Source organism: Apodemus sylvaticus, chromosome 3 (assembly GCF_947179515.1).
Source record: "Apodemus sylvaticus chromosome 3, mApoSyl1.1, whole genome shotgun sequence".
Lineage (NCBI taxonomy): Eukaryota > Metazoa > Chordata > Mammalia > Rodentia > Muridae > Apodemus > Apodemus sylvaticus.
Window position 1 is genome coordinate 95,771,531 of NC_067474.1, and position 14,783 is coordinate 95,786,313.

The 14,783-nt window shown below is 41.3% G+C and overlaps 1 protein-coding gene across 1 annotated transcript in view; it reads right to left on the bottom strand.

Annotated features, from left to right (window-relative positions):
* Window positions 1-14,783, bottom strand: part of Frem1 (FRAS1 related extracellular matrix 1) — a 162,139-nt gene that overhangs the window by 94,628 nt on the left and 52,728 nt on the right. Inside the window, exons 6-12 of the mRNA XM_052176688.1 lie at window positions 11,518-11,841; window positions 10,546-10,654; window positions 8,238-8,369; window positions 6,984-7,328; window positions 5,977-6,119; window positions 1,306-1,502; window positions 65-155 (exon numbers count right to left, since the gene is read on the bottom strand). Coding sequence (XP_052032648.1) covers window positions 65-155; window positions 1,306-1,502; window positions 5,977-6,119; window positions 6,984-7,328; window positions 8,238-8,369; window positions 10,546-10,654; window positions 11,518-11,841 — 1,341 coding nt within the window. The remainder of the gene's footprint in view (window positions 1-64; window positions 156-1,305; window positions 1,503-5,976; window positions 6,120-6,983; window positions 7,329-8,237; window positions 8,370-10,545; window positions 10,655-11,517; window positions 11,842-14,783) is intronic.

Genomic DNA, 14,783 nt, shown 5'->3' on the forward strand with positions numbered 1-14,783 from the left:
AGACACGACACTGGGCACACCACACCCGTATTGTGCTAGTCAGTGTTTTTAGAAATTTTCATACCTGAGTGAATGAGCTGAGCCCCGGGGCTGCAGGATTTTTGGCTAGCTTCGGTATGCTGTCCACCATGAATATCTTCCCAGCATCCAAGTGTCTAAGAGAAATGCAGACCACATAGGCTTATTTTTTTCAGCTAAGAAAAATTAAATCAAATCACCCACCATGGCTGAAAGCATGAAGATCTTTGTGCCCACAGATCACCAAGGAAACCAGGAATGTTAAGCATACGGGATTATCCTCTCAAAGGAAAGGATGTATAACCTGTCCTTCTATCCAGAAGGCTGGGAATTGGAAGTGATTAACAGCTTATTGATCTGTGTTATCTGTGCAGCCAGGCCATACAAAGCTCTCACAGCCAGAACCACAGGTGGCTAATACCTCTAATAACCTCTACACTATCCGTATGACCAAGATTATGCCAGACCCTTTCCTAGGCCGGTAAGCTAATGCATGCAGCCTATCTCCAGAACTTACTGAGTTATAATCTAATTATGCCTCCTTGTGCTCCAGAGATCGTATTACACCAGGAAACTTTTTCCAAAATTGTACTGTTTTAAATATGCTGGCAATAAACCACCTGGTGTCAGACTCTAGAAGTTTGATCCACACCGGCTGAATCAGGCTCATCTCTGCATTGTCATGGCCCTGCCCACCATGATGCTTGCAACAACCCCTGCATCAGGATCCATTAAAAAAAAACAAAAACACTTCATTGTGGGGAGAAAACAGAGCCTTTTAGTGTCTTTATGTTGGGAACTTGTACCGTTAAGTTCGCCATCATCTATGCCACCCTCATCAGGGCAAAGCAGTTTTTCACTGTCTCACGGTTAAAAGGAAGCGGTAGTCTCCTCCCAAGTGTCTCCTCACTGTTGTGACTATGACACGAGCCTAAGGAACATTTCCGCTACTGTTTCAAACTGAGATTAGAAAACACCGACGTTAAATAGCCTGCCATATCAAAAAATATTACTTTGCAGACATAATAATGTTTTTCTTTAAAAAGGAAAAATAAGGATTTACTTTAGAAAAATGGCATTCAGACTGTTTTACTCTGTGCTGAAAACTACAAAGTGTGTGGCCGTCACTAACTGTCACTCACTCAATTATGGTAAAGATGAATTTATGATAAAAGGAAATGCTAAATTGGATGTAAGTTCAAGTCTACCCAATGAAGCAACTGAATCACACTGCTGCACACTGACACTCTTAAACCAGTGGGTCACATAGTAGCTTTGCAAGAACACCTGTGGCTGAAGGAGAAACATGGAGGACGAGTTACTGTGTAGATGAGTCCCCCATCATGTGATTCCATGTCTAGGAAATGTAGGTGCTTTTTAGTGATGTAGGCCACCTCCGTTTCCTTGACAACCAAATGCCGAGAACTGCCAGGAGCTTCTTTAGGAAGCTGGTCATCTACTGGAGTGATATGGATTGTCACCACCTGGAATAAAAACACACACCTCTATTAAATTGAAATACAGGAAAACACCAAGGAGAGTGCCCCAGGATCACCTAGGAACAGTTACGATGAGTAACTGTCATTGATAGAATACTTCTGTTAAGTGACTTAGAAACGACTAAGGCTTCACTCATCTGATTTTATGTTTTAAAATTATAATCATCATGTCAGACATGGTGACACACAACTTTCATCTTGGTACTCAAGAGGCAGAAGTGGAGAATCTCTGTGAGTTCAAGGCTAGTATGGTTTCCATAGCAAGTTCTAGGATAGCAAGGAATACACAGAAAGAATTGATATATATATATATATATATATATATATATATATATATATATATATATATATATATATATATCACAATTCTAGCTAATCCATTGGAAGTGTGCCTAATTCCTAATGCATTAGGAAGCAGGCATGTAGAACACAAAGCACAATCCTGATTTGATTTCCCCATCTCCGTTCTAGTAATAACCTTTGCATCTCGTTTTCTCCCTCTACTCCATCATTAATCCTTGACGCCTTGTTGTCACTCTTGGCTTCTCCTTCCCCACTCCCACCCGACCCATTGCCAAATTGCCTGTACCACTCTTGTAATTTCTTCCTTATGTGGTTGCAGCAGCCCTAACTCCTTGTTCTTCTATACTTGCTATTCTAGACTTTTTATTAACTTGCATTAACTTAAAAACACGCAAGTCAAATTAGTTAATTCACTTCCTCCAAAATCTTAAAATAGCCATCTAAGGTAACATTCCTCTAACTCTTTAGCCTGATACCCAAGATCTTTCTTCAACTTCATTTTTGATTGCCTTTCAACATAAACTCAGCACTCTGGCAGCACTTGGTGGATGGGACTTCCTTGCCCTCCCTCAGATTCATGTCGTATTGTCTCTTCAATCTAATGATCTCCTCTCTCTGCCTCTAGGAAGCCAGTTATTTTTGCTCTCACAGGATCTTCTAGATTCATCTTCCGGCTTCTCAGCTGGAACTGCTTCTGAACTTGGTTTATCCCTTATAATTCCATTGAGGGTTTGTGTTCTAAGATTCATCTTAGAATTTTGCCAGTAATGCAACAGTACTGAGATGATTAGGTCAGAGGGGATCTGCGCCCGTGAACGGGTTGGATCCCCTATAACAGCATTTTCAGGGGAAAGCTGTTCTTCCACCCCTTTCTGCCTGTGTGTCCTCTTAGGAGTACACAGCAGCATGGCACCACCTTGGAGACAAAGAACTTCTCTGTCCAGACAGACAACAACCTGGATGCTACCTTGGCCCTGGACTTTCCAGTTTTCTGATGGGAAGAAGTGTTTCTGTTGTCTATAAATTATTCAATTAGAGTGATTAAAAACTAAGGCCAGTTATCAAAATAAAAGACTACAAAGACAATGATAATTCTAGTCTCCTGAATCTATGTCATGATTTTCCCCCACCTACAGTATTTTTCTAATCTACAAAGTTCAGAAATTCTCTATGGGCCCTCACAGCGATAGTGTGGATTGGTGAGGCTCTCCTTAATTGAAAAACTGGATTTAATAAGGAAACAATAGTTATTGTGCCTTCAAAGAGACCATTTTCCATGCTAATTTATTCTCCAATGTGTTCTTTATGAAGGAAGAATGGAAGAGCATGCTTTTTATCCCCTGTAGTAATTCTTGGTGGGCGCATTTTTCAACATGCTTTATGATCGCCTAAGTTGATGTGTCTTTACATATTTATGCATGCTCAAACAATTAGTGTGTGTGTCTGTGGGCAAGAGAAATTCCATTTTCGCAAACTCCACAGAGAAATAAAAGCATTCTCATTGTGCTGAAATCTGTTCATAACACAGATATTATTAAGAACCCATTTCCAGGCAGAGTGGGAACCAGTTTTCAAAACAGTCACCAGCCACTGTGTCCCAGCTTCCCGCAAGTCCTCCAGTGTTCTTGTGGCTGCAGCACATACAGATAGATGTACACGGAATCAGAATGATAAGAAAAAGGTCTGTATGCCAGCGACTCACTCAGAACCTAACCCTCAGATTCAGGCTTTGTAATTACACTTCACCAGGTGATATCTGGCTTCCTTGTGGCCTGAATTCCTGATCCTTCATCTGCCCTGAACTCTGATTCTAACTTGGTCTTTATTTTTCTTTGTTTGAGAATTCCCAGTGTCATTTCTCAATACCAAGAATTACTTGAATGTTAGGCCTGGCCACTATATGAACTACAGTACTTTTGTGCAAGCTTTTAGGAAAAGACACTAAATGTTTGTTTAATAGGATGACTTTTAAACACTGATGTCAGAGAGAAGTGGAAACACTGGGTAAAGAGGTGGGGTGAACACACAATCTGAGCTAGAAAAACAGTCACCCCTTGGTGTCTGCAGGAAATAGGCTCCAGGAGTTCCACTGCCCCACCATGGATCTGGGACTCTGTGCATGGTTCAGTCCCTTATATAAAATCTGCTGTATCTGCATAGAGCCTACATGTTTCCCTTTGTACACTTCATATTACCTCCACATTACTTGCAATATCTATTATAATGCAACTGTAGTGTAAATAGTAGTGGTTGGTATGACTAAAGGAATAAGAACAAGTAAAACAGGATGTGCAGGTTCAGAACAGAGGCAATTTAAAAATAGTATATACCATCGGTCTATTGAATCATTGATGGAAATGTTCCCTATACAGAGGGAGTCAGCTGTGTTTAAGAGGAAAAACAACAACAAAAATCTAAACCATGTGCTGCATGAACACGGGACAACTTTATAGTCTTCCTACTCTCTTCCCTAGTCCAGAAATATAAGAACAGCAAAGCAGGAAATGTATTAAATATGTTCCTACACAACATACAGAAACATCCTGGGGATGGATAGGTGGTTCATTGGCACTTACTGTCCTTATAGAAGTCCTAGGTTCCATTCCCAGCATCTACATGACAGCTCACAACTGTCTAGGAGATCTGATGTTCTCTACTGGGCCCCCACAAGCACTTGAACATACATGGGCATAGTTGTGTGTGCACCACACATAAATAAATAAAAACAAACTATAATAAAAGAACCCATCCAGTGTGTGGAATAAATTTAGTACCAGATCCTTGGAGTTTAGACTGATTTACCTAGCCAGATTTAGAAACAATCGGTTCAAGAGTTTTCATTAACTTGGTCTCTATCATAGAGAGATGTGATATTTCTCTTCTTGTGTATGAACAACATGATTTCTTAAATATTTAACAAGAAAAAAGAAAGAAGCCTTGAGATCTCGACTTCTGAAAAGACATAGTCTTCTAACTATGGTATGATGTCCTGGCAACAGCTTCAGTAGATGTACAGATTTAGAAATAGATCCTGCTGTCCGCTCCCATCTCCTGTAAAAGCTTCACTCAGAAACAACAGATATGAGACACTGATGGAACAAGGGTGATTGCTTTAAAAGGAGTTGGCTTGTTAGTAAAAAAAAAAAAAAATCAAATCAGACGAATTCAGTTTTCTTTGTAGCTTACTCCCCAAAGGCATCACCTCCCAGGCCTTGTGACGCCATTCTTTCAGATCCTTGCCTGCAGTGTGTCCTTATCAGCAAACAGGTGTACAGCCTGGCCTTCTGCACACTGGCTAATATCTGTGGCTGTAACTTTCTACAAATCCATCATAGCAATAGAACACAAGCTTTACACATTCTTTCCTAGGCTTGAGGATTGCCAGAGTCCACATATGTGCTACCTTTGAAGGTAACAGGTATAAAATGACGGCCACAATATTGTATAAAGTCTATGATCACTTAATTTAAATTGCTTCTTTTGAAATTTGACCCCTCCTCCTCACCACTGTTTCCTTGAAGAGTGCACACTGTCACAGTTGTCCATATGCTACAATGATTCCCATCATCTAGGTGATGTTTGTTTCATCTTATTTCTTGTTACTGTAGACTTAACTTATATCCTCTACAGCCGGGCAGATCTGAGATTTTAAAAACAACAAATAAATCCTTTTCTCTTTTGAGTCATTACCAGGTGCTCAGTACTTTCCAAGTCGCATGTCACTTTCCCACAAAAACTCTCAGGAAGTTTCCTTCGATCACTTGCTTGGGACAAGTAGAAAGGACCAGAGGTTTATCTGTACTGTTGGGAACAGGAGGAAAACTCAAGAGGTCTCACCCTTGACACCGTAATTTAAACACTGACTTTAAAAAAAACTGTTTTCTTGGGTGTTGAGAAGCAAGCAAATTTGTGAGGTTGTCTATGCAAGAATTCCACAGCTAAGTAACCTTAGAAACAGTTACTATGTAGATTTGCAAAGTGCTCTAGAAAAGTGCAGGCATAGTTGTGGGAGGTGGGGCATGCTTATTTTTGCCTAATCCATTGCTTCTCAAACTTTGAATCTTGAAACCCATTTTCACATACTTTTAAATATCATCTCTTAGAGCTAACACTGATGTGTAAAACTTCGAGAAGATGTTCTGAAATGGTCTCTCACCTGTGGCACTGAGAGGTTTGGAGGTTCGTGGCTGTCCCACAGGACAAATTCAAAAGAATCCTCAAAGATTTCTTCACCAAAGTGACGATAGTAAATGATTCCATTGAACAGGTCTCTCTGAAGGAAGCCAGGGACTGGATACCCTAAGGGGACCACAAAATGTCATACAATTATAGGTATTGAGGTGCAGTGAAACTCTACTCATATATCTAAGGATTTGCATTAAATACTTTTAACAAAACTTAGAGCAGTAATTAAAATTGCCCTATCTCAATGTGGAGATTAACCATGGAAAAATATTTTTTAAGGAATAGCTTTTATTTCAAATATACCAAGAAACACTTTTATTTGATTCGAACTGTCAAACTCTTGACACCAAAATGTAAGCAAATATATTAATAAAATTATTTGAGTAACTATCTAGAATAAACCAAATCTCTCCCTTCAGGCTTATTTTTTCTATTGCCTTCCTTGGCTGGCTTAACTTTTAATAGCATGATGGTTTTCTTGAGGCTTAGCACCAGAACTTTCTAGGTATACAACCTTAGGCAGTAGATTCTCAATATAAGTCTTAAGCTTCTTTTATATAAGATGGGAACTTTTTAAATAAGTGAGATATATATATATATATATATATATATATATATATATATATATATACACATATATATAAATAATTATAAAATAATACTTTGCTTCATAATCTGATGTCTATCTACCCTTACACAAATTTGGCCACAATACAAAGTTCTTTTAAAAAGATTTGATTCAGGGACTGGAAGAGATGACTCAGTGGTTAAGAGCACTGACTGCTTTTCCAGGGATCCTGAACTCAATTCCCAGGAACCCATGGTGGCTCACAACCATGTGTAATGGGGTCTAATGCCCTCTTCTGGTATGACTAAAGACAGCCACAGTATACTCATATACATAAAAATTAATAAATAGATCTTTTATAACAAATAGATTCAATTCTATTCAGACTGTCTTATTTGCCTAGATCTTACCTATGAGTCTTGGCCCTGGCTTCTTCATGATCTCCCCAGCCTGTGGGTACTTTGTAATATTAAAGTAGATGTAGTCATCACTGGAGTCCATGTCTGAAGCTCTCAGCATGGACCCTTGGATCAAGATGGTCTTCCCCTCTTCTAGTTCAATCACAACATTGGTTATGAGGAATGGGGGGCTATCATCTTTGGGCAAGATGTTGATAGGAAACTTGTGATGACTGCTGTGTTGGCCATCGAATATCCTGAAAGCCACAAAGTCTTTGGTGGTGTCACTGTCATCATGATGATAGCGAACAACTCCAGCCTGAAGGTCAGTCACAGTGAAGAGAAATCCTTTCCCCTCTGAAGGAGAGAGCAGAGATGGTACTGAGTGGTCAAGGCAGGGAGCAGAGGCAGCCACTGAGAAAGGATTCACTACACGAAACAGGCTATGGGAAACAGTGGCAATACAGGCACCCCCCCTAAACTCACCACGAGGTTATGCACCATAAACCATGATAAATTGGAAATGTTCTAAGTCAAACACATATAGAACAGTTCCTGTGACACCCCCTAACATAAAATAAAATAAACAAGCAAAAACAAAATCATAAGCCAAGGACAATCTGTAACCTGTGCAGTTTAGTGAGTGCTAGGTTGCTACATTTAGTGTTGGATACTACCCGTGTGGACTTGAGACAAGTATTTGACACTCTGAAACTGGGAAAATAATATGGTTACAGCTTATTTTAGGTGTCAATTAAGAGATACCAGACAGGGACCTAAGACAAAAATGCAGAGGCACTATATCATCTATCTATCTATCTATCTATCTATCTATCTACCTACCTACCTATTTTTCTGTCTGTCTTTCTGTCTATATCTCTGTCTTTATTTCTATCTCTGTCTCTCAGAGTCATCTTCTCCCCACACCCAGACTGTGTGGGCCTTTAGAGTCTTACCAACCTTGTTTCCCAGAGCCTTGATCTTGGATTGGACATAGAATTATTTCATCAGCTATCCTAATTCTCTAGCTTCTTCCACTTGGGTTTTTGAGAAGAGTGTGATATCTGGACTTCATGGATTTGGCTAAGATGGTTGACTAGGAAGCCCTGGTGCTGGGATTAAAAGCACGCCCCACCACACGGGCCTTCTGTGCAGCGCTGAGGATTGAGCAGTAAGCACATTACCAACTGCATTATCCCTAGTTCCATGATTTGCTTTTGAAGAGTCCCCGGGTTCAATTTTGAATAGAACAGGTAAATCATTCACCTCTGACTGTAAGTCGTCCATGTTGCAGGCCACCAATGGTGACCAACTGCACAGCATCAATGTCATCATTGTCAACGATCTGAAACTGTTCCCAAGTGATGGCTCGAGACTGCCCCTCTAGGAGATTCAAACCTGTAAGAAACACAGAAACATGTCCTATGCAGTTCTGTGCCTCCAACATGTCTGTTTAAGGCTAATGAGTTTTCATTCATGAACCGATCTGAAAGTTTTATTTTTAAACACTTTTCATGAAAATTGATTATCATTTGTATTTTTAGTAAACTTTGCACTAATTTCAGTCTGACAATTGATTCCTTAAGATGATGCAGCCTTAACAACCATGAAGCTGCCTAAAACTAAATACTGAAGCAAAGAGCAGAAGTTAGACCACAGAGGTCCCTAGTTTGAATGAGTCCATGAGGAACTTGTCAAAGACTATATGGTTTACGTGGACAAGAGTCAGAAGGGGTTTTGCACATGCCTTATGGAGCATAGACATCCCGTAGGATAGGGAATACATAGTGCTTCAATATCCTCATAAAGAACAACTGTACCTGGCAATGTTTAAGGATGCTAAATATAGAATGCTTGGTGCTTTGCAAAATTGAATGTACATTAGTTTCAACTTTAATTAGAGATGGATTTATGCACTGAAGGAATGAAATTAAACCTCTCCTCAGACTCAGTATGCAGGAGGAAAATTGTAGAGTTTCATTCACACTGGTAATAGGAAAAACACAGACTCTGGATGAAGCCCTGCATAGTCACCAAGCATTCTTATCTCTCAGTAGAACTGGGACTTGACAGACACCTCACCCTTTCCTGACCCACCTCGAACTCTTCTCAAATCCAGTGGTCAAGTCTGCTTCATAGAGACGCCAGAACAACAGAGAACCCATATATCTTAGTGAAAAGTTGTGACCAGCTCAGCCGTATCACCTGCTGTTGCTTGGACTATGAATCATCACCTAAAGGCCCATATCTTACAGGTGGCCTCCAGGGTAGCAGTACTGAGAGAGGTGATGGTAGTTTTAAGAGGCCTTTGGGCAGATCTTTAAGTCACCATGAGCAAGCCCGTGAAGGGGACTGAAATGCAGCCTCTCCCTCTGTCTTGTTGCTTCTTGCCCAGAAATGAGTAGCTTTGCTTCTCCACAAGCTCGGGCCACCATGTGCCATCTCATCACAGCCCCAATGTGACAGGGCCAACTGATCATGGGCTGGATGCTCTAGAGCTATGTTAACCCATCTCCATTATAAGTCAGTTGTCTTGGGTATTTGTTAATCAGACTAATGCCCGCTTCTCTTCCTCTTCAGGACAGGGTCAATATATGATCTACCTCAAGGTCTGTTTCCTGAGAAAATTGGGCTAAGGCAACTATAGCTGTTAATATATATATATATATATATATATATATATATATATATATATATATATAAAATGAAGAGCTATCTTATTTAGTATATTCTCTAATTTTTCAATAATAGCAGATACCAAACTCGTAATATGTAAAACTCCATTTTAAAGGGGATTGTAATTTCTACAGCAGCCAGACGCAGGCCTGCAGCTCCCTTGATGTACCTGAGCATCCTGTATCATACGTATAGATGATTCCAGCCTCACTAGAGCACAGTAACCTGCATAAAAGTAGCACTGCTACTCAACTTTGGTTGACCAGGTTTTCCATTTCTCTCACTATCCCTCGCACAGCCAGAGTTATAAGCCGAAGCTGAGACTTGAAATCAGACATGAATATATTCCTCCTGCTTGGAAGTACATTTTAAATGTCATTAATGCTATCAGTGAAAAGGAAAATCTATTTGCATTCCACATTTGCATCTCATCTAAATATATAAATCACATTCCCAGTCTACTTGGAATTGAACGGCAGTGTAAAGCCCCCTTTAAAAAGTTGCTTAGGCTCTTATTTACTTATTTTGGTTTCCATGCAACCCAACAAAAACAGGACAGTGGGTTCCAGGCTGCACCTATCTCCCACCCCTCTACAAAATCTGACTTGGAGACCTTGCCTTTCTGTCTTACTCTCAGTCAGTATCACAAGAGCCCCTTCCTCTCTGCGTTCAGTTAAAAGGGGCCACGATTATGGTCTCTCTGCCAAAGAAGAAATATAACCTGAAGATCCAGGATGCTGGATTTTGGTTTCTCAGCAGCTTCTAGGAAAAAGAACAGAGCAACCGGTCTGCTGCTCTTGGTCTGTCTGAGTTTCTACTGCCTCAAGGATGAAGTGGAATAAAAGGAGTTTTCTGACCCATCTACTTCCTTGCATTTCCCTTAGGATCACACCCACACCTGTATTCCAGGAGACCCGGGGTGCATTTGTGTCTGCTGTTCTGATGGAGACGTGGACAGTGATGGGGGCGCTCTTCTCAAAGAAGAAGTCGTACACCTCCAGCTCCATCTGGAAGCAGACAAATTAGCATGAACCACACACGAACATACACACATATATACACACACACTGACTCATTAAAACCTCCATATGAACAGAGTCTTATTTTATTATAGGAAGTAACTTATTTTGTGAGGTCACTCATTTCATTCCTAGGTATTACTTTTGGTTGTTTTTAATTCTTTAATTGACCATGATATTTAGGGTATAATATCACACAGACACCCATGCCTACACACTGTGCCCTAATCAGATCAGGGGAACTGGCATATCTGTACTATCATCTCTTGTATGTATCATTTCCCAGTGTTGGGAAAATAAAAATCCTCTATACTAGCTATTTTGAAATATATACTTTAGTGTTATTTATTATTCCATGTATATATGTATATAAGAACATGGTATATAGAAAGAATATCTACACTTCAAAGGCACAAGTCTGAGTGTGCACAAAGTCAGAAGAGGATGTTTTGTGTCCTTTTCTATCTGCCTTATTTTCTTGGGATAGGATTTCTTACTGAACCTGAAGCTAGGCTATCATCCAGCAATCTCCTGTCTTCACACTTTCCATGCCTTCTAGGACTATAATCCCAATGTAGACTTTGGATTTCTCTGGGCAAAAGAGAGCTACAGCCACATTCAGTCCATCTAGATTTCAACATGGCAGCCATGGGCTGGAACTGTAGCCACTGCTCAGCAAGACAGAACACCTTCTTTTAATCTGCCACTCCCATGTCTCTTCGGGAAGCCCTGAACTGTATTACACTGTGACTTGAAGAAATCAAGTCTCCTCTGAGAAACTTTGAGTATCTACTTCCAAATACCTTTTTGAACTCCACCAGGCTGGGCACTTCTTTTCCCTTCCTTCTTACCTTGAAATGTCTCCTCTCAGGGTGGCTGCTGTTTGGTGGCTGGTAGGCCACTTGCATGTCACTGAGATCCTTCCAGGTGAAGGAAGAGATGGGTCTGGTGTGATCCAGAAGGTGGGTCACATAGCCCTGGAGCGGGCCTTTAGTGACGTTAAACACCAACAAGGGTTTCGGAGTCTCGTCCTCCTCACAGTCCAGAACGGAGGTTGTCAGAGGGGTCAGGATGAACTGGTCCACCTCCAGAACAAACGCGGCCATGAACGCAGCCCTTGGGGCCTGGTTAGGAATGCCAACTCTGATATGGACAGGCAACCACGCACTCTCTGACTTTTGAAGGGGAGAAAAGATTAAAAAGAGAGAATGGTGTGAATGAAGTTGTGGTATGCATGGCTAAAGTCATGGCATGTACCAAGGCTGCAGCCCAGAGGATGCTCCAGCTGTGACCACCAGCTGATATTAGAGTCACCTGCTGGCCACCAGGAACCACCTCCACGTGGTCGCTTAATTATTCCAGGAGAGACTTAGAAAACTGCCACTGTAGAGCTCCCAGCGAGTCCATTGTGCACAAAAGGTTTGGAATGGGAGCATCTACTTTGATATCAGAAAGAACTATGTGTGTGATTGTATCTTTAAAATGTATGCATTTATTTTGGTGTGTGTCTGAGTCTATGCACCACTTTCACAAAAGAGCCGATAGAGGTCAGAAAGGGCATTGGATCCCCTGGAACTGGAGGCATAGCTGGTTTTGAGCAGCAGTGTGAACCCCGGTTCTCAACAAGAACAATGGTCTTAGCTGCTGACTGCCATTCCAGCCCTGCGATTGCTTCTTCAGGAAGTAGCTGTTATTTGTATGATGTTAGATAAGTTCTATAATCCCTAAATTCCATGTTTCTCTCACCTATAAATGAAAACCCTAGACTCCTATGTATTAAATGAATCTGGGAAAGTAAAGCACAGAAATCACTAATCTCAGGCCATGCAGTTTCAAAGAGAGCATGGAAAGGCTGGGGAAGAAGGGTCTTCATCCTGTGAACTTGTGCAGCTGAAGGAGGATTATCCATTTGGCTAGCAGAACAAGGGAACAGCAAGTGACCACTTAACTAGACATGCATCCTCCCCAAATGAGGAAGCCCAAAATGTGAGATCTTCCAGACTCATAAAGGGCACCACGGCATGTGAGGTCTCCGTGAGGGTGTGGGAAGAAGAGGCTGAGAGCAGTAGATCTTTGCTGTCATGGGACTGATGTGACCCACTGTTGAGAGCAGCAGGCTCGGTGACCCAGGTCACCTTTGTCCCACACACCTGAACTCTCAATATGGGCTTGGTGTTAATAAGGAAGACTCAGGCAAGTTCTTCACTTTATCTAGGTGAACAACTAACAGATGATATCCTGCATCAGTCTTGACTGAAGTTCAGGAAGAGAGAGACAGAGAGATAGAGAGGAGGAGGAGGAGGAGGAGGAGGAGGAGGAGGAGGAGGAGGAGGAGGAGGAGGAGGAGGGAAAAAAGAAGAAGGAGGAGAGGAGGAGGAAGAGGAGGAAGAAGAGGAGGAGAAGGAAAGGGAGAGAAGAAAGGAAAGAAAGTAAGACAAACAGACATCAGATTTCAAAAGTAAAGAATATGATGTTATATTCAAAATGTATGTGAGTCTGTTGGTTCCAGACTCTGGAATGCTCTCATTCACTAGAGGACTATGGCTATATAGAGAGATGACTTATCTGGAGAGCAGGGGGCTATGCTGACTCCCCAGCCAAGGCCCCCACACTCATGAAGGCTGAGGCTAGGGTAATGTCATGCCCCTTGCCTCAGGCATCAGGAGAGAATTTCCTGGTAGAGGAAATTCCAGGTGCAGCATGCACCGGACCGTTCAGGGCCAACCCCCAAGAAATCTAAATCATCAGAAGTAGGAAAATGGTAGCTAATCCTCATTTACTACTTGGGAGTCCAGAATTCCCACTTCTGTGTTGGAATCCCCTGAGATTTAGGATGTATAGATTAGAGATACTGTTTGATTAGATTGTTTTAGATTAGAGATACTGCTAATCTGTGTGTCAGTAAGCAACATGTGAGTGCTCCCATGTCACATGGAGCAGAGGACCGCTGTGGAGTCATCCTGAGTCCTAACCTAAGAGGACCATCCTCCACTAAACTGGAGAGATAAACCATATATTTTACTGGCTAAAGAAATATTGCAGATCGTAACTCAGGTTAGGTGTGGGAGGGTGAACCCTCTCTTCTAAGACAGAGGGATAGGCTCTGAGCTGAAGCTTTCCAGAGAAATCAGGAAATTGCCTCTGAGACAACAAAGCAGCTTTAAAACACCTGCCAGGCTCAGAGAGCATGAAATCATATCTTATCAGTTCCTGAGCAAGTAAGACCTCTCTCCCCACTACCCCATCTCTCTCAGTGCCCCAGCCGAAGCACCAGGCCAAAGGTTCAAAAGTAGCCAGCAACATCTGGAAAAAGAACCACTCAAACGGGAATCTGAGGAGGCAGCCCTCTTTTTCCCTCTAGTGACAGAAGAACAATCTTCTGAGACACCCCAGGCACCAAAGTATCTGTCCATGATGTATTACTGGAAAACAACCGTGAAGATGGATTGTGGTTTTTAAGGTCTAGAACTGAACATTGAAAGCAATTAAGTGTAGAACTAAATCTAAATAAAAGTATTCTTTGACATGTTAAAGAAGAGATACAAACGTATACAGCACTTACTTAAAAGAGAAGATGTAAGAAATAGCAAAGCACAATAGCTTAACGTTAGAAATGAACTTTACGTTAGAAATGGTTTTGATAGAACCTGGGAACTGCCAGAAGGAAAGATGGACTAGATCAATCTTCACCAAGCATAGGAAGGACTCCAAAGAGCCCCTTGCAATTCTGGACTTTAAATAATATTAATATAGGTTAAAGAATATTAGTTTGCTTTCCTGTGGTGTGGGGGATCAGACCCACACTGTGTGCGAACTAAAAAAACACTGGAGCAGCACTAAGTGATTATTGCCAGCCTGTGGAGCATGTTGTAAAATTAAATAAGACATAAAGTAGAAGAAAGGAGTACTACTCAGCTAGTAAAAACAATGAATTCATGAAATTCTTAGGCAAATGGATGGAGCTAGAAAATATCATCCTGAGTGAGGTAAGCCAATCACAAAAGAACACACATGGTATGTATGCACTTGCTAATAAATGGATATTAGCCCAAAAGCTCGGAATACCCAAGATACAACCCACAGACCACATGAAGCTCAAGATGAAGGACGACCAAAG